This window comes from Zonotrichia leucophrys, chromosome 13, assembly GCF_028769735.1.
Source record: "Zonotrichia leucophrys gambelii isolate GWCS_2022_RI chromosome 13, RI_Zleu_2.0, whole genome shotgun sequence".
NCBI lineage: Eukaryota > Metazoa > Chordata > Aves > Passeriformes > Passerellidae > Zonotrichia > Zonotrichia leucophrys.
Window position 1 is genome coordinate 1,002,343 of NC_088183.1, and position 22,539 is coordinate 1,024,881.

At 49.5% G+C, this 22,539-nt stretch overlaps 1 protein-coding gene across 1 annotated transcript; it reads right to left on the bottom strand.

The window, feature by feature from the left end:
• Nucleotides 1-1,024: 1,024 nt before the first annotated feature.
• Nucleotides 1,025-17,237, bottom strand: NDFIP1 (Nedd4 family interacting protein 1). Its single transcript, XM_064724884.1, has 8 exons — nucleotides 17,090-17,237; nucleotides 8,190-8,277; nucleotides 7,347-7,477; nucleotides 6,416-6,503; nucleotides 6,124-6,248; nucleotides 4,484-4,550; nucleotides 3,822-3,927; nucleotides 1,025-1,885 (listed from the first exon to the last, which is right to left on the bottom strand). Exons 1-7 carry the CDS (start codon nucleotides 17,132-17,134, stop codon nucleotides 3,824-3,826), a joined length of 648 nt encoding a protein of 215 aa, XP_064580954.1. The 5' UTR covers nucleotides 17,135-17,237; the 3' UTR covers nucleotides 1,025-1,885; nucleotides 3,822-3,823.
• Nucleotides 17,238-22,539: the final 5,302 nt, after the last annotated feature.

A 22,539-nucleotide genomic window follows, 5' to 3' on the forward strand; every position in this document is an offset into this window, starting at 1 on the left:
AAAGTCCCAAGCCAAAGAAAAAAAAGGCCTTTGTTTTGCAAGATGGTTTTTATACAAAGTTGCAACATGATCTTTTAGTTTTACACTACAGACTTGTTCCGTGAAAACCCCTGGAGAGCCCAAAAAGTTGGTGGTGCGAAAGGAAAGGATACTACAACATCGAGAATAAAGACTGTTAAAAGTTAATACTTGTGCCACCTCTAAATTCCCAATGACACCTCAGAGTCTGCAATGCAGTGACCCCTTTTCCTCACAGGCCTCTGGGTGCTGGGGGACTGCAGGAACAGCCCCAGGTCTGGAGTCAGCCCTGTGCTGCCAGGCAGGACATGGGGACAGGGATGGACTGGGATGGACAGACTGGACACGGGGGACAGGGATGGACAGGAGAGGACACGGGGGACAGGGATGGACTGGGATGGACAGACTGGACATGGGGGACAGGGATGGACTGAGATGGACAGGACACTGGGCACAGGGATGGACAGGACATGGAATATGGGGATGGACAGGACACTGGGCACAGGGATGGACAGGACATGATGTACATGGAGCACAAGGATGGACAGGACACGGAGTTCCATGGATGGTACAGGACGTGATGCACACAGGCTGCACAGGATGTGACACATGGGGACTGCACAGGACATGGAGTTCCATGGGCTGTACAGGACAAGGTGTCACACTCTGCGCAGCACAGGGTGTCACACACAGCCCAGGACGGTGTCACACACATTCCAGGACAGTGTCACACAGAGTCCAGGACGGTGTCACACACTGCAAAACACAGAGTGTCACACACTGCACAGGGTGTCACACACTGCACAGGACGGTGTCACAGCCCAGGACAGTGTCACACACAGCCCAGGACAGTGTCACACACAGCCCAAGACGGTGTCACACACAGCCCAGGACAGTGTCACACACAGCCCAGCCCAGGACGGTGTCACACACAGCCCAGGACGGTGTCACACACTGCACAGTGTGTCACACACAGCCCAGGATGGTGTCACACAGAGTCCAGGACGGTGTCACACACAGCCCAGGACAGTGTCACACACTGCAAAACACAGAGTGTCACACACTGCACATGGTGTCACACACAGCCCAGGACGGTGTCACACACAGCCCAGGACAGTGTCACACACAGCCCAGGACGGTGTCACACACAGCCCAGGACGGTGTCACACACAGCCCAGGACGGTGTCACACAGAGTCCAGGACAGTGTCACACACAGTTCAGGATGGTGTCACACACAGCACAGGACGGTGTCACACAGAGTCCAGGACGGTGTCACACACAGCCCAGGGTGTCACACACAGCCCAGGACGGTGTCACACACAGCCCAGGACGGTGTCACACACATTCCAGGACAGTGTCACACACAGCCCAGGACGGTGTCACACACAGCCCAGGACAGTGTCACACACAGCCCAGGACGGTGTCACACACAGCCCAGGACGGTGTCACACACAGCCCAGCACAGGCAGAGCCCGGGCAGCTCCCAGGCTGCAGAGGAACTAAAGCAAGCCTGGCCCCTGCTGGCCCCGGGACGGCTCCTGCTGCCCAAACACCACAAACTCTGCCTGAAGGGCTCCATCAGCACACCACAGACTCACTGCAAGAGCTGCTTCAAACATTAGCCACTAATGAGTCAACAATTACAGAATTCTGCGTTAATTATTAAAATTTTACACCTAAAAACAAATCGAAAGAAATGCTTCTCCTTTTTTTTTTTTCTTTTTCCAACAGTACTTTTATTTATTTATTTTAAAGCAGGTGATTATTTTTTCTTCTGCTCCAGAGCCTTGATTCACTTCCTGCAGGTGTCCTGCTGCTTCTTGGGGGGGATTTCTCTAATGCAGGAAGACATTTGCCAGAAAACATCTGTTGGAGAAGGATATTGAACACCGAAGCTGCAGTCAGAGGGTTATTTTGGATAACAGGAGGATGTTGTTCACACAGCACAGGATGTCTAAGGGCTTATGAAGTGTCTCAGCACACAATGATGTGACTCCAGCAAAATGCTCAGCAATCTGTGTGTATTTTACAGGCTAACACCAGGACTGTGTCCATTACTGCACACACAGCTGGAATAGTGAACTCCAGCTTTTCACCAGATTCATTTCACCAGGTTGTATTTTCTGGTTTGCACTCATTATTCCCCTCCTAATTTTCTAAAAATTATCCCTGCTCTGAAATAACATTAATCCCTCACTGTGCCCTTTGCATCATGCCCTGAAGAGGAAATCTCAGCTAAGGACAATAATACACTAAAAATCCAAGTCTTTTGTGGTTTCTTCACTTAGAATTCAGGATTAAAGATTTATTTTCAGGGGAAGTATCACGGTTGAAATATTTATGAATTATTCTGGACATTGATCTCAGCATATCTGAAAGTGCTTTTTGAAAACGCTCTAAAATGACACATAAATAAGAATTTGAACACTCTACAGCTCCACAAGCAAGGAGTGAAGCCAGGTCTCCAAAAATGTAATTTCAAATTTCAAACATAGGAAAAGTCTATGCAAAAAGAAAACACAGAGCTCCTTTAGGAAATAAAAAATAAAGTTTTGGTAAAGGAGCAAAATTTTTGAAAAAATTGTTCAGTCAGACAAAATGCAGAGATAAAGCTGACTTTAAATGCTCACATTCTGTGACCATAAACTGGGGGAAATGAAGCCTCTGGTGACTCAGCAGGAATCTGGGAGGACATTACAGATCCAGGAGGAGGTCACAAACCAGAACTTTGTTAAACAGAACTGAAACACGTAAAGAAATTGGCTGAACTATTTTTACACACTATCACCAGAGGAAAGCACTGCACAAAGGCTGTTCTGTGCTGCAGGTTCCCCTCACAGCCTGGAAATGAAGCAGAATCGTGGGCAATTTGCAGTTTCTAATAAAAGGGAAGCACATTTGGAAACCCAAGGCTCGGTTTTCAAATCTCAACAATTTAATGACCCCCAATTTAAAGCTGGGGCTGGTTTGGTTTCTTTGACTGTCCCAGCTGCAATTGCCTCTCTGGGGAAATGGAGCGTTATTATGATATTTCTAAAGGGAGCATCGTGTTGCATTCCCCAGCTGGGAAGCAACCTATTCCAGGATTTCCTTCCCCTCGGGGAGGGACAGTTAATGCCAGGCCATTATCTGCTGTGAGCAGGAAATTATGCTACAAGGCTCCAGCTACTTAAGCCTCCTCCTTTCAAGCCCCATTAAGGCAGCCAGCCTGAGGTTCTGCATTGAGCAAAACACTGCCAGGCACTCAGGTTTTTGCAGGATGCTCAGGGAGGGCAGCTCAGGTGTGTGGGAGGGTCTGAGGAAAGCAAAGGTGTGCAAGGCTGTCATTTCTTCAGGAACCTGGCAGCAATTTCAAACAGCAGAATTCAGACAAATTGCTCGTTCTGGGACAAAAGCCAAAGGCACTGGCACGCCCCTCTAACAACGTTTTGTGACCTCTCCTCGGGGTTGGGACACACCACGTGTTTCAGGCATGTGATTTATTCTCAAAGACACATCTGCCAAATACTGAGCAGCACCAAGGGGCAGGGGTTCTGTTCTCACAGTATCTAGTCAGGGAATCAAAGGAATATCAAATTCCTCACAGCAAAAACTCAGGGACAAATGTCCAGTGTTGTTCTGCCTCCCATCAGGTCAGTCTGGGCTCTGCAGACTCAGGAGCTGGGTAGGGGGTACCAAGAAACAACTGTTCCCTGCTTCTTTTGAGTTCTAAAAATATTCAAGCAATGGAAAGTGTAGCCTAGAAAAGTCACTAAATACAGTTAAAATCAAGCAGAACAAATTCAGGAAAGCAAAAATTTACCTTTAGTAAATAAAGAGAACTCTGGTTCTGGGAAGAGTGGAAAACGTATCTGGCATCTTCCTAACCTTTGCATAATTAATAAATCCTCTGAGAAACAGCAGAAAACCTGCAGGGGAGAGACACATTTGTCCAGTTAACAGAGGTGTTGCTTCTTCAAGGAGAGGGAGCAGCTGAACTCCCTGCCAGCACTACAGAGGGACCTCACCACTGGGATGCACAGCAGCTGATCACACGCTGCAATTATTTTTGGTAGCAATAACACCTCATCTTTCCATTTCAGGTAACTTCAAAAACAAATTTTCCTTGGGCAATCACAGAACTTTTGAATCCAAACATGATCCAGTCACTCCCAAAGCAGGAAAAAGAAATAAGATGAGGGAGGGAACAATCCACCCCTCTATTTAAGATACAAGAGCAGACACAACATCAGTAACAAGCATTATTCTCTTCATAACTTCTGGATGATGCCAGGATGCTGCCACCAAGAACTGGCAGGACAGTGTTTACATGTGCCTTTAAAACCTGAATGTGCTCAGTCAGAGGAGCATGAGGGTCACATTTCATCTGGACAGCCACACACACATATTTAACAGCCAGGAATGCTCACAAAATCCTACCTGACTTTACAGTTTTTAAGCATCTTTCCCCCCACAGCCACTCACCTAGTACAAGGAAGACCCACCAAAGCCAGTACTGGCCATCGAAGTAACCAGGAAAATAGGTGGAGAACTGAAAAACAGCAAAAAATTACAGTTTAGAGCACATGGAAGTTTGTGAACCAAAATCTATCCCCACCAATTTTAGCAGTAACCAGACAGGGCTGCACACAAGAGATCTCATGGGATGCTACATTTCACCAGCTGCAGCAATGAGTTACCTCCACAAACGGTTATTTACAGTTTTTCTGCACCAGCTCCAGCAAGGGGAATGGGACAGATTCAACACCCAGCTATGAATTCTGCTGATCAGTGGGGCACAAGGACACTGCTGGGCAAATATGCCTGTTTTAAATCATGTCCTAGATGCCTATAAAGCACAGCTGCAGGATCTGAAAGGGCAGAGCAGGCTTGCAGAAATGCAGCACATTCATTGCTGTCAGGTTGGATGGTGGAACAGCTGGGAAAGAAATCCCACATCTGTGGGGCCCACTGACAAGATTGGGAAAATTACTGCTATTAAATGAAAGGCACCAACACTATGAGAGCACTGAGGTTCACAGGTTCAGTATAAATACATTATAATTCCTCTGGGTTTGTTCTGTTCAAACTTAAAAGCTAACAAAAGATAAACTTGTTACTGATGTTTAAATCAAATCCACAAATAATGTCACCTCCTTCTGTCACACCTCTTAATCCAGCAAAGAGTCCTTAACACCTCTGAACCAAGATGACCACAAAAACTGTCAGAAAAGTGAAGAGATGCTGCATTCACAAATGAGAATTCCCAGCCCCAAAAGACAGGGTAGGAAGTGACAGCTCTGACATGAATGCTCTCTACTTCTACTTACAGCCAGTGAGCTGCTTTGCTTGAAATTCAACTTTCAGCCTGGAATGTCATCATTTCACAGGCTCCAAATAAAGATTTCCTGATGGAAGTATTTTCTCTCCCAATCCCTCAGAAAAATATAAGAGCCAAAAACCCTGGAGCAGGACGGCAGCTGCTCCTGGTGCTGCTGCTGTGCCGCAGGGAGGCTGCACCAGAGGGCACCCACGGCCTTCTCCAGGGCTGCTCCACCCTCACTCCTCCCACAGCCCTGTTTCCCTCTCCTCAGCAGCCATCCTGCATTTTAGAGAATTTCCTTCTTTCCAGAGGAGAGCCAGGGCACAGCAGAGGCTGAAGGCAGGGCTGGCTTTGCCTGGCTTCGTGTTTTCCCAGGATCAGAGTGTTGCTGCTGCTCAGCACAAACCACACTCTGGTCAGGCCAGTGCCTCTGTCAGACACAGAATGAACCCCAGAGTCCCACAGGGGTTGGGCTGGGAAGGATCCTACAGCTCCTCTCTTTTGCCACACACAGGGACACCTTCCACTCTCCCAGGAATCCCTGTACAGCTTAAACCTGGACACTTCCAGGGATGGAACATCCCCAAAGTTTATCTGGGTGTGCAATCTTTCTTTTCTTTTACTACAGTTGTAATTCAGCATATAAACAGGATACAATTATGAAAAAGCCCTGTTCTTAGTAAGTAGCTCAAAAATTATTTCATTATTTAAAAAATCCCCTAAATTTATCACTAACTTCAGTATGAGATAAAAAAAAAGAGTATCAGTGTCTGTGTACATGGTTTTGTACCACACAACTCACCCTGACAATAAGGATCCACTTAATAAGAGACAGACCAAAGCCAGAAATGGCCCCATATCGTCCTGCAGCTGAAGTAGTCAGACAGAAAGACAGGAAAAATCCAATCCAGTTGAAGAGGAATGCCACTGAGAGAGCAGGAGAAAAGCAGCAGGTCAAGACACTGTTACATACCAAGGAAAAAACCATAAACCCCTTGCACTCAGGTTTTTTCCTGGTGCTACATAAACATAAATGTGACCCAAACTATTCTGGGTCACTGCTTGGAGAAAAGTTCATTCCATCAGGTACTTACTGAAGAAAGTCAGCATGAAAATGCCATCATTTCCTATCCTCAGCTGGTCAGTGTCATCAAAGTCATCCCGTGTCACAAAGTCATCATCCTGCAATGCAGAGGGAGGCAGCACACGGGGGATTTAGGTCAGTCCAGTCCACCCAGCAACCCCACTTCTGGGTGTGACTCTTCAAAAAAAGGGCTGGAATCCTAAATGTCAAAAGGCTACAAATGCAGGCACGAGAAAATTCCTGTTTCTCATCCTGAAATGGTGCAGGGTATGAAACGTTATCTATATAATAGAAAACGTATCTTTATTTTTAACACAGTCAAGATCCAGCATGTTCTTGTTCTCATTGTGAAGAATTCTTCAACTCATCAAAAAATTATCATCTCAGCAAGGAATTTGGCTTCTGTGAAGAAGTGTAATGAGCAGGGGACTTCTAATGCTAGCAGGGGTGGAAAGAATGGCAGAACAAGAGATAATGTTGAAAAAAACAAAAAGAAATAATTCTGACAGAATGGTTTTATCGTCCTTGTATCAGCTACACTGACCTCCAGAAAAGTCAACTAAGTAAGCAGCAGGAGTATCAAGGGTAGATATGCCAGACAGCTGAAGAATTAATCCTAAATCTTTTTTTAAAAATGAAAAAAAAACAACAAAAACCCCAGTGTCAGAGCACAGGGATACAGCACAGTCCCTCTGTCAGCTTGCCAAGCTAATCTGGCTAGCACATGCTGGCATTACTGAGATGTCTGACATCATCACAGTGCTCAAAGGAAAATGAAAAAAAAAATTTAAAAAAATAGCCACAGGACTCTCAGGAGTGTGGAATATCACCACCCCAGAAAGCTTCAAAAACACAAATTTTTAGAGTCGTGACACACGATGGGCAGGAGCTAAAGCTGAACTGGCAGCCAGCAGGGCAGGGACAGGGCCAGGGCCACTCACCCTGCCAGGAACCAGGGGAATGGTGGCCTCAGCCTTGCTCCTCTCGGCCTCGTCGTAGCTGGGCAGAGTGGTGGCCACGTTGTAGGACGGCGGCTTCGGGAACCCTGACTCATCCTTGTAGTCAAAGTAAGCTGCACAAAACACAGAGAGAGCTCAGCACTTCCTCAGAACACCCTGCTGAGGAACCAGCAGTGCTCCAGTGACTTCCAGTGAGCCCCATTCCCCACCCTCCCACCCAGCCCAGCCCCTGCCATCCCAAAGCAGAGAGGGAAAAGCACAGGAGCACCTTCTCTGAGAGCCAGCAACCCAGAGAACATCACCGAACATGTCTGGCTGTGCTTCTGCTTAAAACAACACCACATGCTGTGCCTCTGCTGACTTGGATACTCAGAAATAGTCACGTTTCCAGATCCAAGTGGTTATTAAAGTTATTAGTGACAGGACAGGAGGATGAGTCAAAGGCCCATCCAAGTGCTTAGTTATTGGAAAGTGCAGGGAAAGTGAATTCTTTAAACCCTTTTAAGTAACGAATCCTTTAAGGAAGGGGCACAGCATCATCCAAATGCCAGATAATGAGAGGGGAACCACAAATCCTCCCAGCACTTTGATTTTTAACTGTCTCCAATTTACTGAGAACACTGTGAACTGTAACTTGAACACCCCTTGATGGGATGACATCAGACGAGCGCAGCCAAATTGCATCTCGTAAACCACAAGAACCCACAGGCTGTGTGGGTCAATCCTGGCCCTTGCAGCTCAGGAAGGTGCTGCAGAGGCAGCTGTGGATGAGGAGAGCAGTCAGGGGCAGCAGAGCAATGCCAGCCCTTCCCCAGGTGACAGTACCTGTGTTCTCTGCAGAAATGCTGCTGTAGGGCGGAGGGGCGTCGTTCACCACCGGCACGGCCTCGCCCGGCTCCTCTTCATTCTGCAGCTGAACAGAACCACACACCAGGGCTCAGGGGGGCTCAGTGCTCTGACACCACCCCTGCAGCTTTAACTGCACACGACAGACTCTTCTGGAAGCACCACGGGACACGGAGCAGCTGCTCAGCCTCCCTTTGAAGCGTTCCCACTTGAAATGATCAATCTTCCATCTCGGTTTTAATGTTGTTTTTTAATCCTCTCCTCACACACCTGGACTCCAGCAAAGCACAGCACACAGCTTTCCAGTACCTTTCCATTCCCCTGCTTCCTCAGCTCACATTGCTTAGAGGCTGCAGTTGCATCTGTTTTAGTCAAAGAAATACAGTGAGATACCCAACAAAAGGCTCCATTGCTGCCTGTGGCTTTGCTAAGGAAGGTTTTTTTCCATGGATACATTACATAATGATGCACAAAAGTACAAATGTTGCCATTTCCCTTCAACCTTTCACACTGCATGACTGAAAAGGAGCTGGTTTATTTTGTGCACTGTGCTTCCCACAGGCTCTGTATAAATAACCAGGAGCTATCACAGCTCCAGCATCACCCGCACGAGGCAGGTGTGCCATGGCAGCTTTGATCAGGGGAGCAGCAGCACCAGGCCAGAAAGGAGGTTACAGCTGCCATCTCAAGTTTCCCTTCCTTCCATTTCTCATCACCTCAGCAGCAAAAGCACTGAGGTTTGCTGCACAATAACTCACCTCAAACAAACACCTCCAGACTGAAGCACTGGGCTGAGCAGGAGGCACTGCCCTGGTTTGAGATCACCACTAAGCAATGTCTCCTCCAGCTCTCCCTCCTGCAACCCCACACATTTACTCCTGAAGCCATCTGGGATATTTTGCTTTCTTCGCTTTGGAGAGATGTGCTGCCATTCTCCTTGAGCATTTAACACAGGGGTGGGGGCGTAGGGGATGTTCTTATCTTATTTGTATCAGGGGAAAATAAATCAGCTCCCACTTCTAAATGCAGATCTTGGATATCCAAGTGTTCTGTGCTTTGGAGTTTTATTCGTTTTGCTGCTTAACATCACAGATCACAGAATGGTTTGGGTTGGGCCATCCCTTAAAGCCCATCTCACTCCACCCCCTGCCATGGGCAGGAACACCTTCCATGATCCCAGGCTGCTCCAAGCCCCAGTGTCCAACCTGGCCCTGGACACTGCCAGGGATCCAGGGGCAGCCAGAGCTGCTCTGTGCCAGTGGAAGTCTATAACCTATATTCTGCCCCAGATCACACAACATCCACACCCTCTGTGAAAGCCTTGACTGTGCTTAGCAGATGACAATGAGTGGATCTGCTGGCAGGTCCAAGGGGTCAGCTGAGAGGGGGAAAAGGGAGGAAATTACACTGGAAAGCACCAGAACAAAATCAGGAGCGCTGTCTGCCAGTCCAGGTGCAGCAGAACAGCAGAGCACCACAGCCATGCACTCCAGTTCCATGTCAGCCTGAAGCTCACTCTGCTCCCAGGAACATTTTCTAAACAGAAGAGGTGGGGAAGAAGAAAAGGGTGCTTGGGTCAGCCCCAAGGTTTGTGGATAAGCAGTCCTCACATGACAACGCTGAACCATTTCCTTGAAGGAGGAGGAATCAGTGATCCGGATGAAGATTTAATCCTTGTTCCAGGGAGCAGCTCCCAGCACAGCTGTCAGCAGGACACAGCCCAGATGTGAGGCACAGCAAACAGTGCCAGGGGGTGAGGCCCTGGGTGGAGGTGGCAGGAGCTGCCTCACCTGGGCTTTACTGAGCCCCAGGGCACTGAGCAGGGACAGCAGGAGCTGCAGCAACTCCCACCTTTGTCTTCCCAAAGCCTTTCCAAAAAACAAACACTTCATAAACCCCACAGAGCTCAGCATTTAAAGTAAATGCAAACTAACTTGAGAAGCAATTGCCTTTTAGAATATGCTTTAATTTTTTAGAAAAACACAGCATCACTCCAGAAATCCCAAACTACCCTGCACAGAGCACAAGGGGCAATGGAAGGGACAGAAAAACACAGAGCCAAACTGTTTGATTCAACTTCTGCCCAGAGAGCTGTCCCTGGATCCCTGGACATGGCAGGGTTAAAAAATATTAAAAATATGATCTTTAAGGTCATCCCAACCAAACCATTCTGTGATTCCATGATTCCCCAGCTCTGTAGTTTATGAATTCTCAGAAAATGCTCCACCATGCTTATTGTCAGTCTATCCATATGAAAACTCAGCACTTCTTTTCTCCCTCTGCCTATGCAGGACCTGGTCTATTGACAGGAGGAAAGGCTCTGTCACAGCTGGGACACTCTGGATTCCACCTGCCCTTTGTTACCTGCTCTCCAGGTGAGGGGGTGGCAGAAATTCAACCCCTCATGCCTGCAAGAAAGGAGGCAGGTACAGCCTGAGAGCACAGTCACCAGGGAGGGGGAAGGAAAGCACCACATGTGACAACACTGGAAGAAATGAAACAAAAGAGGACACAGATATTGAGTGGAATATTAACTCCTACCACTGGTTCTTCTTTCAATAGTAAAAAGAAATACATGTTCTTCCACCAATGTCACGTGGGAGAAAGCAGCTGAATTCACTGCTGCCTTCAAACATCCCAATTCAGGTAATGGATAATGACACAAAAAATGCAGCTACTTTCTGAAGTTGGGCTCGAGGCTGTAGGAGGTTACAGTTATAGAAAACATATTTTTCTCCTAATGGACAAGGTACACAAATGCCTTCCAGCCTTTTTAATGATTCCAGGCATCTAAAATTCAACTAAGTGCCTATTAGCAGAGCAGGGAGGGTTCATGTGACAGGAACAATGACTCATCAGGCCTGGCCTGGCCCCGGCTCCCACCTGCCCTGCACAGCTCCAGGTATGGACTCCCAGAGAATTCCCCCGAGGCCCCAGAACCCAGAGAGCCTGCTGAAAACCAGGCTCTGACTTCAGTCTGCTCTGCTGAGGCTCTGGGATAATTCCTTCCTAGATTCACTGATGGATTTTAGCTTTTCAGGCAAGGTTCTGGTATTCGTGGCATAAAGAAATAAGACAGTCTTACAGCCATGCATGTAGTTATTGAAACAACAGCTTGGCTGGGATTTTTTCACCAGACTGCTAAACCAACAGAAAGTTAACTGACAGAACACCCAGGGATAATTATTTTCCAAAAGATCCATCATCAGAAACCTGGCACTGAGCAGGACATCACCTCTGGTTGCCACTTGCCCTAGAGACCTGTCCCATGTAAATACACAGCACAGCAACATAAAGTTGAAATCTCCAAGCTGTTTGGAAATATTTCCATGTAAACTTTGAAGAAAGCATTTCCAATAAATATATTGGTTAATTCTTCCAAATTTCCTAAACTCAGCATATGGGCTGCTCGCATAGTTTTGAATCTTTATTTTTTTTCTTTTTTTTTCCCCCTTTGCCAAGTTCTGAGGCTGCATGCAAATATTCTTTACACCAAATGAGCATCACTACACTAAACCAGCATTACTACAAGCTTAGCCTTAGCAATAGATCACATATCATTACATATCTTCAGCCTTTTGGAAGTAAATTAAAGTCACTGCCAACTCTGAAAAGGAGTTATTTTTACTGACTTTTGCTTTACTTAATTAAACACACCCTGATTTAAAATCCTGCCTTTTGCTCAATGTTGTTGCAAATTTCTGCAACTTAACATCAGCTTATTAATCAGCAGGAATAATGATAAGTTAGCAGAGAAGCCAGCCCACTCCCCTCAGCCCTCTCCCTGATGAGCAAATAACTGTTTTCTCCTGCAGGCTCTCCCAGCCCATTTCCCGGGGCAGGGACAGCCCTGAGTGTCTGGCGCAGCCCCTGCAGTGGCACAGGTGGGCTGAGCACCTCTCAGGTGGCACATGTGGCACCTGTGCCAAGCCAGCCCTCCCTGGGGAGATGCTGATGCTCCTGCCCCAGCCCCAGGAGTGAGCTCCTGCCTGTGCCAAACCCAGAATTTCCCCATGGAAAGGGTGCTCAGGCCTTGGCAGCGGCTGCCCAGGGGACTGGAGTGCCCGTCCCTGCAGGTGGCACCTGGAGGTGGCACCGAGTGCTCTGGGCTGGGGACAGGCTGGGCATGGGGCACAGCTGGGACTCGGTTTCTCCAAACAGTGACTTTGAGATTGTGAGAGTCCTCCCTTTTAACAAGGACTGAGAACTGTGCCCCCTCCCCAAAGGCACCTGGAGCTCCCTGGCACGCAGAGAGCACACACAGAGCAGGAGCCAGCAGCAGCATCCAGCTCAGGGCGTGATGGCCATGATTTCATGAGTCACCAAAAGGCAAAAAACACAAACCAAAACCTATTTTATGTCCATAAAATACAACCTGGGCTCATGAGGGTGCTGTCCTCTGACTCACTGCAGCCAAGGGCCCGACACCACAGAAATGCTCCTCAATCCTGGGAAGCAAGCTGGTCTAATTCCCTCATTTCTGTTCAAACAGGGAGTTAGACTGGTCTGGACACACTGGAAACACTTGGGCCAGCACAAACCTGTGCCACACACTGGCCTCAGACTTGAGAGATCAAGGTCTTAATATGGAAAAATTAGGTTTTAATCTTGGATAGCTGTAATTAAATTTCCCACACTTAAAGCATAAAGCCTTCTCATAATATTTAGAATCAGATTAATATTTTTCTGGACATTAGGGTATTTTGGTAAAACTTCTAAACATTTTAAAATATCATGTTTTTTAAATGGTCATATGAAGAAGGCTAAGTATCTTCCATGGGAAAAAAAAATCCCATTGTGCCACCATAGATCAAATTTGGATATCTCACAACAGGCAGGACCAGAATGATTGGATAGTCCTTAACTGAATTCTGCTCACTCGTCCCCATGACAAAGGATCAGAATTCACACACACACATACAGAACTTTTGATCCTTGCATTCTGTATGATTACTTCTAAGTCGTGATGCCAAACCCACAGAAGAAGGTTGCTCATCTCCTGGGAGCACTGAACAACCCAAAGCCCTCAGGGGCTGCTCCTACAGCTGCTTCCCAATGGCGTTACTGAGCCCCACTGGATTTCAGTCAGGAGAGAAAAGTTACTAAAAAAGCCCAACTCAGAGCTCCACACCATCCTGATGCCTGAGATAATATTGTATTTCAAAGTTTGCATGCAAAGCTATTTTCTCTTGCTACACAAGCTGTGAGATGACACTGGACTGCTGCTGTTTCCCTGCCTTTCCCACATCCTTTGATTTTTAGGGACAGAATGTATTTAAATTCTATAAAAACTTTTGCACACAGAATCACTAAACCCTTGCAAGGTTACCTGACAGGTACTGCTGCCTGCAGAGGTGGATGTTTCAGAGGAAAATAATCAGATTTTAGTCACCTCAGCACAGCCGAGGCTGGACACAGGGCAGCTTCGGCACAATCTCGGAGCAGAGGCTGCAGAATTTTACTCTGCAGTTTTTCTAATTTTACTGGGTTTATGTCAGTGACGTCTCCTATTCTGCTAACAAATAAAATATATAAATAAATATGCAAACAACCCACCCTGCAACTTTTCTTAGCATTCTTATCTTTAGCCAGCACATCTTGCACACTGCAAGGACCTCACTGAGGAAACAGTCACTGACATTTCTGATTCTAACTGCTGACATGAAAAGATTTGGGATGTTCTCATTTTTTAGTTTCAAGCTGTGTGCCCATTTCAGCTGCAAAATTAAACACAAGCTCAAAGTACACACAAGGCACCAACTGATATCTGCCTTCCTGTTCCACTCCAGCCTCCCCAGATATTAAAGAAGCATTGTAGTCCTTCATGGATTTAAACTCTATTCCCATTCTATTTCCAGCAATGTATTTCTTCTACAGTTTTCACAGAACAAAAAACAAACAAATGGAAAAATCTTTCTCGGTTATTTTTCCCATTGACACCTCCCTTCATGGAATGATTCATGATCCATGTAAACCTTCAACAAGTGGAACAGGAAGACACAGCACTTAAAAAGGAATACATCTTCATTATTTAACACTCCCACCATTTCCTAGGTGGGTTTACATTACTCATACACCTCACATGTATTTTCGAATGCTCCAAGTGCAAAGCATGCCTGGAAAACACAGAGTGTAAATAAACCTGTTAAAGCTGGGCTATTTTTTCCAGAATGGAGGGTAATTTCTATCCCAAGGATGAAATACAGTTCTGCCAACTGAACTCTCAAGCCAGGGTTATGCTGGGAAGGCTTTAAGCCCCCTAATCCCAACAGCATCCCTGTATAACTTTCCCAAAGGCAGACTGAAATGACAACAGCCTCTCAGTGTCCCTTTTTGGGGACACAGCAGTGCCCGGAATAACAGCACCAGGGCGGGCTGCAGCTCTCTCCTTCTTCCCAAACCTCTCCATTCCCACCTCCACAAGCACAGCCCCAGCACCTGGCCTGCAGAGGAGGATCCAAATCCAGCAGTCCCAGCCTGTCCCAGCCCTGCTGTCCATGAACGGGTGGGGAGGCTGAAATCCCTTCTCCAGAGCTTCAGTTTTATCCTACATGGAGCTGCACCTCCTCAGTACTGAGCTCAGACTCACAGTGCCCAGAGGCACCACTGCAAGCTACTTTTCATCAGATTATCTCCTGCCTGAACAAAGGAAGCTGGCATTGGAAAATCAATCAGCGCACGCCCCTTGCGCAGTGCCCACGGTGGGAGCAGACACGGGCTGGGAGTCTGCAGGGAACAAAGAGGCTGCTGATGGAGCACAGCCCACATCCCCACCTTCCCACATCCCACCTGCAAGGCTGAGAAGGGCTGGGAGAGGAGAGGAAACACACACGTCTCAAACTGGGGTAGCGAGTTCTGTTGTGCTCAGATCATGGTCACTAACCCTCACCTTTTTTTTCCTGAAAATGCAGACACTTGAGGAATCCTACAAATACTGTACAGGTTCCACAGTGCCCACACCTCAGGGCTGTTCCCACATACACATGGATCCATCAGGAACCCATCCCAGAGTGAGGGTTACATGTCCATGGCAGTGGACAGTCAATCACATTTACCAGTACAGGAACCACCTACCTGCATAACCAAATCCATTAATGCATTACCCCATAACCAAAAAGATCAAGCTTTAAAAATTTCTCCACTGACTCATAATCCAATAATTTAAAGGATTAAATGAGCCTGTTGTGAATTTCTCCAGGCTACCTCCACTGACTGGGTCCTGTATTCACTCTAGCCCTTGCAGTTATCACTTCACTAGCAGTCTCTCTTCCTTGGCACATGGTACATTCATTATTGTACATTCCCACACACAATAAGTTTCAAAACAAGGGGGGGAAATTGACACATTCAATGCTACAGAGACTCTCCCACTCTCTCATCCTCTCTATCTAAATCCCAAGTGCATCTCCACAGCTTGCAGGGTTTTGAAGCAACACAAGCATTAGGAGCCAGTTCAGTGATAACACACTTCACAACGGGAACACCTGGGTTCTGGCAGAGGGCAAGGAAAGAGGAGCAATTTCTAAACAGCTGCACAAAAGTAAATACATTTACATGTGAGAATCTGCCTCTCACTCCAGTTAAACCAGTGGCTCCACAGGCCTCCATTATGTGCTTGTCTTTAGCAGTGCAAATCCTCTGGCACAGCCTGGCTCCCTAATCTCTGCAGGGCTCCGAGATGAGTCTGCCCTGGCTCTGCCCGAGGTGTGAGCAGACACAGCACTGAGCAGGCAAACCACAGCTTTACACACCCCTCCGGGGGAAACCAGGAGTGTTCCTGCATCAGCCAGGAAACACCACAGCGGGCAGTGGGGTCCCTCAGGGATTGTGCCACCCATCCCCACTGCTCTGGGTGATGGGACACACTGCGCATCCCTTGGGAAAAGGCATTTGTGAAGACACTTGTTGGGGTCAACACCACCAGCAGGACTCTGCGAGGAAAGGCGATTAGTGCAGAGACCTGGTTATCGGTCCCTAGCAGGTCCCAGAACAACACAAAGAGATTTGTCATTGTAAGTGAGCACATCAGTTTAGCATTGAACAAAAGAAAAAAAAAAGCCCAAGTTTTGCTTAACTTCTCCATTTCCAGTATGTAAAAACACGGAGACCTGCAGCTGTCAGACGAGACAAGTACTCCATCCCATGGGAGGGTGCATCTCGAACTCTGCCGAGCAGGAGCCTACCCACGCCGGGAATGCTACCCAGGAAAAGTCACAACACAGCGATTCCTTGGGAGAGCCTGGGTTCAGCAGGAGCGAGCTGTCTGCCGTCTAGAGGGATTTCTCCATTACTCTAAGTAAAGAATTCTCCATGTCTGATGTCGGAAAGGCAGAACTGGGTCACACCGGGGGGCCCAGCCGACACCCGGCCCTTTCCGTGGGGCGGCTACTGCAGACAAACGGGAGGCAGGAACAGAAGAACGACCCGAATTCCCCAGGGAGCTCTTTAAGGCCAGCCCCTGGCCTAGAGGGAGTCCACACGTAAAAGATGGAAGAAAACTAACGGTGACCTCGGGACGCTGCGGAACGAGACCGTTCCCTGGCGGGGGGGGTCGCTGCCGTGGGGGGAAATGAGCGGCGGGGTCGGCGCCCTGCGCCAAGGTCGCCACGGGACTGGGCAAACCCCGGCCCCGGACACACCCGGCCCCGGCACTGGGCAAACACCCGGCCCCAGGACAGAGCAAACACCGGCCCCGGGACTGGGCAAACCCCGGCCGCGGGCACGCCCAGCCCCGGCCGGCGGGGAGCGGCTCCGCGGCCGAGCCCGGCCTGACCCCCCGGGGACCCGCGGCCTCCGCCCCGGGCGCTGCCGCCAGCACAGGCCCCGCTCCCGGCCCCGCCGCCCCGGGAGCCGCCCGGCCCGGCCCCGCCGCCCCTCACCTGCTGGTAGCGGCCGGTGCTGGGCTCGGCGGCCGCGGCCGCCATGGCGCTGCGGGGTCGGTGCGGGCGCTGCGCAGGCGGAGGCGGCGGCGGCCCGGTCGCTGCTCGCTGCGGGCTCCGCTCGCTCCCGCCCTCCCCGTCACGCTCGGCCGCGCCGCCTCCCGCCCCGCCCGCCGCCGGAGCCGCCCCGGGCCGCGAGCGGCGCTCCTGGAACGGCCGCGGAATCACAGAAACACCGGGGCTGGGAGAGACCCGCAACAGCGGCGAGTGCAGGCTGTGCCCGATGCCCACCCTGTCCCCAGCCCAGAGCACCGAGTGCCACCTCCAGCCCTTCCTTGGGCACTCCAGGGATGGGCACTCCAACCCTCCCTGGGCAGTTCCAGTGCCTGAGCACCCTTTCCATGGGGAAATTCCTGCTGTGCCCACCCTGAGCCTGCCCTGAGCCCCCTTTCCATGGGGAGATTCCTGCTGTGCCCACCCTGAGCCTGCCCTGGCCCAGCCTGAGGCCGTTCCCTCTCCTCCTGGATGCCCACCTGGCTGTCCCCTCCTGGCAGGAGCTGTGCAGAGCCACAAGGGCCCCCTGAGCCTCCTTTGCTCCAGGCTGAGCCGCTTCCCAGCTCCCTCAGGAATTCTCCAGCCCCTTCCCAGCTCTGTTCCCTTCCCTGGACACACTCCAGCCCCTCAATGTCTCTCTCACCCTGAGTGGCCCAGAACTGGACACAGTATTAGAGGTACTTCAGCAGTGCCAGCACAGGGGACAGTCCCTATCCTGCTCCTGCTGGCCACACTATTGCTGAGACGGCCCAGGTGCCATTGGCCTCTTGCCCTCCTGGGCCCACCTGGGCTCATGTTCAGCTGCTGTCAAGCAGCACCCCCAGGTCCTTCTCTGCTGGGCTGGTTCCCAACTAGAGCACCTCCACTGGGACTGGAGGGTGACCCGAGCCAGCCTGGAGCCAGCGTGGTGTGCCACTGCCTGCGGGAATGCTGAGAGCCAGCAGCGTGTCCCCAACACCGCCGCAGCTGCAGGAGTGACCCCACCAACTCTGTGCACTACATATAATGTACATTGTGGAACTCAAGTATAATTTTCCGAGTGGAAGCTGCCATGGGATGTGTTATTGAAACCTAGGCAGTCAGGAAATTCTTGTAAAGCCATGCTGCCTCAGCAGGGACACACACCAGAGCCAGCATTGAGGAACCAGCCCTGCGTGAGCCACGCTGACCAAGCCTGGGTCACACCCCAACCATCCCTGCCCCACCACACGGGCAGGGAACAGGGCAGCTGCACCGAACATGAGGTGTTGGCCATCAGCTCTTTCATATCCACAGGGAGCAGATGGTGTTGAGCGCCTTCATTCCAAAAGGAGCACGTGTAGGAAACCACGCAGTGAGACAAGTTGGTTTATTCTGAGTTTTTCAGTGTTACATTGGCCAAAACACTTCTCAGCTTGTGTAACATTTGTTTTCTACATGCGGGGTTCAGCTCTAGTCAGGCTTGCAGAAAATTACCCACATCAATCCCTAAGGTGGATGAGATTTAAATATATCAGCTTTAGGATGAGGAAGGCTGAATCAGCCCCGCTGGGATTCCAAACTGCCAATTCAGAGAGTTGCAAGCATTGAAGCCCGAGGACATGGTTTTGAACTGCACACTCAGTCATAAATACAGGCCTCAGTGCTCATTATTCCCTACCATAATCAGCCTGGATGCTTTTCTCCCCGTACTTTGCCTTTGAGGGGTAGGGAGTTCATCGATGTCTTAGTGAGATGAATGAACATCCCAGTTCTCATGCCGGAGGAGAGGCAGGAACCGTGAAGGATTTTAGCGATGAATAACCTCAAAGAGTGACTCCTGAGAAATGCTGGAGACGCAAGGACGAGGCAGGGTTCTTGCAACACAGATGCCTTTGAGGGAGCTGGAACAAGAGCTGCAGGCACTGACAGACTCTGGTTTCACCTTTCCGCAAGACTCTCGATTTGCACTGAGAATTTCCCTGCAGTGAGGAGCTGTCCTGATGACATGCACAGATTTACTCGCTGCTGAGGTGGGATTACACCCCTAAGTAAGGCTGTAGCAGCAGTGTAATTAGCTGCATAGTGATTGACTTGGACAACACAGAGATTAAAATAAGATGCAACCTGTGCATGTCCTCAGAGAAGATGCTGGAACGTATCCTGGAGAAATGGTGAAACCATTTGTGTCAAAGCCATTTTGGGGCCAGTGGAGGCAAATCACAGGGTAATTAGTCCATCTAGTCTGAGCATGACTGACTCCAGAGGGGTAAGGGCAATTCCTTCCAGCTTCTCTCCCTGTATTTATTTTTATTTTCTAAGGTGGGGAAGCTCAGTAGAAAGATGATGCTGTGGTTACAGCACATGACTGGTTCTGCTTTCATTTCCCAAGTGGTTTGAGGCAAATCACTTCATGCCTCTGTGTTTTTTGTCTTTTTCCCCAGTACAAAATGTCTTTTCTCCCAAGAGACACTTGAAGCTTGAAGTCATTGATTTTAGTGACTTCCGTACGGGATGTGCTGTGAAAGTATTTGAAAGCAATTGAAAGTATGACAAGTAGTGGAGTGAGTCCTCTGAAATCTTGGAGCTCTACATGTGTTCCTTTAATTATTGTGTACAACTAAGCAATAAAGGGAACACTTTTAATCTGCACTTTGTAATAAATATTGAACACTAAAAGCTAAATAATAAACCTCAAAAGCAGGGCGTGTAAGCTAAACTAGTAAGAACTGAGCAGGACATTAAAGCTAGATCTTTCTTCTAACCTTTTAGTGCTAAATTACCCAATTAAAAAAAATCAAAATGTTCATATGACAGAAACATTTTGTCATCAATTCGAAAGTACTCCTGTGTCCCTGGAGGCAGAGACGCTCTATGTGCAAGAGTTAGAATCACAGGGTTTGAATATCCATAGATGTCATTTCCCACTGTGGAATAACATCCTGAATTAGAATTATATAATTAAGCTGGAGAGATTTGTTAAGGATTAATAAATGCTGTCTAACAGATACTCCTCCTCAAAATATCACTTGGCCACAAAGACTTTTTGTGCTTGGGATCATCTTGTATTTGAATCATCTTTGATATTTTTGCCCCAAAAAAGCCAAACTGTGGCTGGCCCATCCCTGGAAGTGTCTAAGGCCAGGTTGGATCAGGCTTGGAGCCCCCTGGGATGGTGGAATGCTCATGGCAGGGGTGAAACTGGACAATCTGAAGGTCCCTTCCCACCCAAACCATTCCGTGGCTCTGTGACAGCCCCTGCCCAGGGCAGCTGCCCCACTGCCTTGGAAGCAGCAGGTCCTGCAGGTGTGGGCTCCCCACAGGGTTCTGGACAGCAGGCAGCTGCAATTTTGGTGTTTGTCACAACAACAAAAGCCACTGGGTCACACGGGGTCTGCTGGAACGAGGAGAGCCCCAGCGAGCACGGCCACACGTCCCACAGCCGGGTGGGAGCAGTGCCTTGTTCACCGGTGTGGAAAACTATGGCCCCATAAGCCACGAGTATTGTGAGGAGGAGGAATGGAAACAACAGTGCCATTGAATTGGAAGAATTTCCCAATGGGAGCTCTCTTCCTCTGAAACCCAGCAGCAGAACTGAGGGGCAGATAGGGAGGATGCAGTGAGTAGCGCAGGATGGTGCACGGGGCAAGCAGAGCCGAGCTCCAAATTGCCTCCACACAGCACAGCCAGCTCAGCCCAGCCTGACTTCAGGGCCCCACTCACTGATTTCACCAATGCCCTTTGTTGCTCTGTTGTTTCTTCATCCCACTGGAGAAATCACAATTAACCAACAGTTAATTTAACCTTGCTATCCAGGTTAAATCCCTTACTGCTCAGGCTGGCAGTTTTGAACCTGGTGAGGAGTGACGTCCTGAGAGCTTTGTCATGGCAACATCACCTGCAAAATGGAAAGGCACTGGCATGGGTGCTCTCCAGAGCTGCCTGTTCGTGCATTGCCCTACCCACAGGCTTGTTGTGACCCCAAAAATATCCTAATTAGGATTTGGGTGCTGTTGGGAGAGCTAAGATGCGAGTAGGGCTTGCAGGAAAGAGCAGCTCCCCTCCAGATCTATTATTTCTCCTTTTCTTATAAATTGGGGTCAGAAGGTAAATGGAACATGCTGGAGCAGGAAAGAGGTGACTGATGGTGGATATTAAAAAGACTCCTTAATTACAGGATTTGGAGAGAGGATTCTTCATGGAGATAATTTTTTAATTGTTGCTGTTTCAGGAAAAGAATCCCAGTGCTCCCAAGCAGTTCCCAATAGCAAAAGCCCGGGTCTCTGAGCACTGCTGACTCTGATCCCTTCAAGGTGGGGCAAAAGAAAATGCTGGGTTTCTAACAGCTCCCCATTAAACTTCAGCTTCTACTGAAGAGAAGTGTTTGTTTCCTTCCATCTGCTGCTTTTGCAAGGAAGGAAAATCAGCCTGTTCAGACACCAGGAAGTTCTTCAGCATGGGAACAGCTCGCTGTAAATGCAGGAACAATAACGGGCAGAAATTATCATACCTAAAAATACCCAGCCTGCGAGTCACACGCACAGCCCAGCCCGGAGCAGCTCGGGGTGGATGGAGCTGAGGATCCACAGGATGTGCTGGGTGTGGGCAGCGCGGGGGCACCTGCCCGGCTCCGCTGAGCTTTTGCTTTCACCAAAACATGTTTGGCTTTTACGGGGAGCTGTCGGCTCCTCCAGCATCTTTGTGCACTGCAGCTGCCCAAGCCACTGGCGGGGGAGGTGAAAGCCACACCTGAGCAGTCAGAGCCCTCCAACACTCGGATTTCACGGACCCCATGCTCACAAGGGCGCTGTGTGAGCAGCTGGGGGGCTGCAAGGCCGGCACCAAAGGCAGCAGCGCTCCACTCGTCCCAGGAGAGCCAGGGCAGGTGAGGTGGAGCAGGGGATGAGGTGATGCTGTCCGAGCCGCTCTGAGGGCAGACAAAGCCCACAACCCGCAGGTCACCCCGGCTGTGCCCTAGAGCTCACCGCCGTGGTGTCCCTGCCATCAATTCCTATGCGGGCTGTGCCTCCAGAATTTGCTTTTCCGAAATTTGCGAGCGCGGGCCGCGTTTCCAGGGTAACCGAGCAGCCGCTGAGGGCTCTGTGGGGAGCGGCGGTGCCGGGGCTCTCTCCCTGCCCAGCCCTGCAGCAGCTTTGGCTTTGCACACCAGAATCCGCAGTTGTGCCACAGCAGGGGTGATGTGGGAGCTCCCAGGTGTGCAGGGAGCTTGGTGCCGGCACATCCTGGATAAGGACTGAAGCAGCTCCAGCATGGGAAGGGTCCAGGCCTCAGCCGGGTCCTCGTCCCCTCACAGTCCCCAGCAGCTAGGTCCTGTGCCTCTGAACCCTCCATTGCTTCCAGAACCCATGGCTCTGCCGCACCGAAATGGCCCCGATGGCACAAATGAAGAGCTGTGTCCCTCCGAGCCAGAGCCCAGG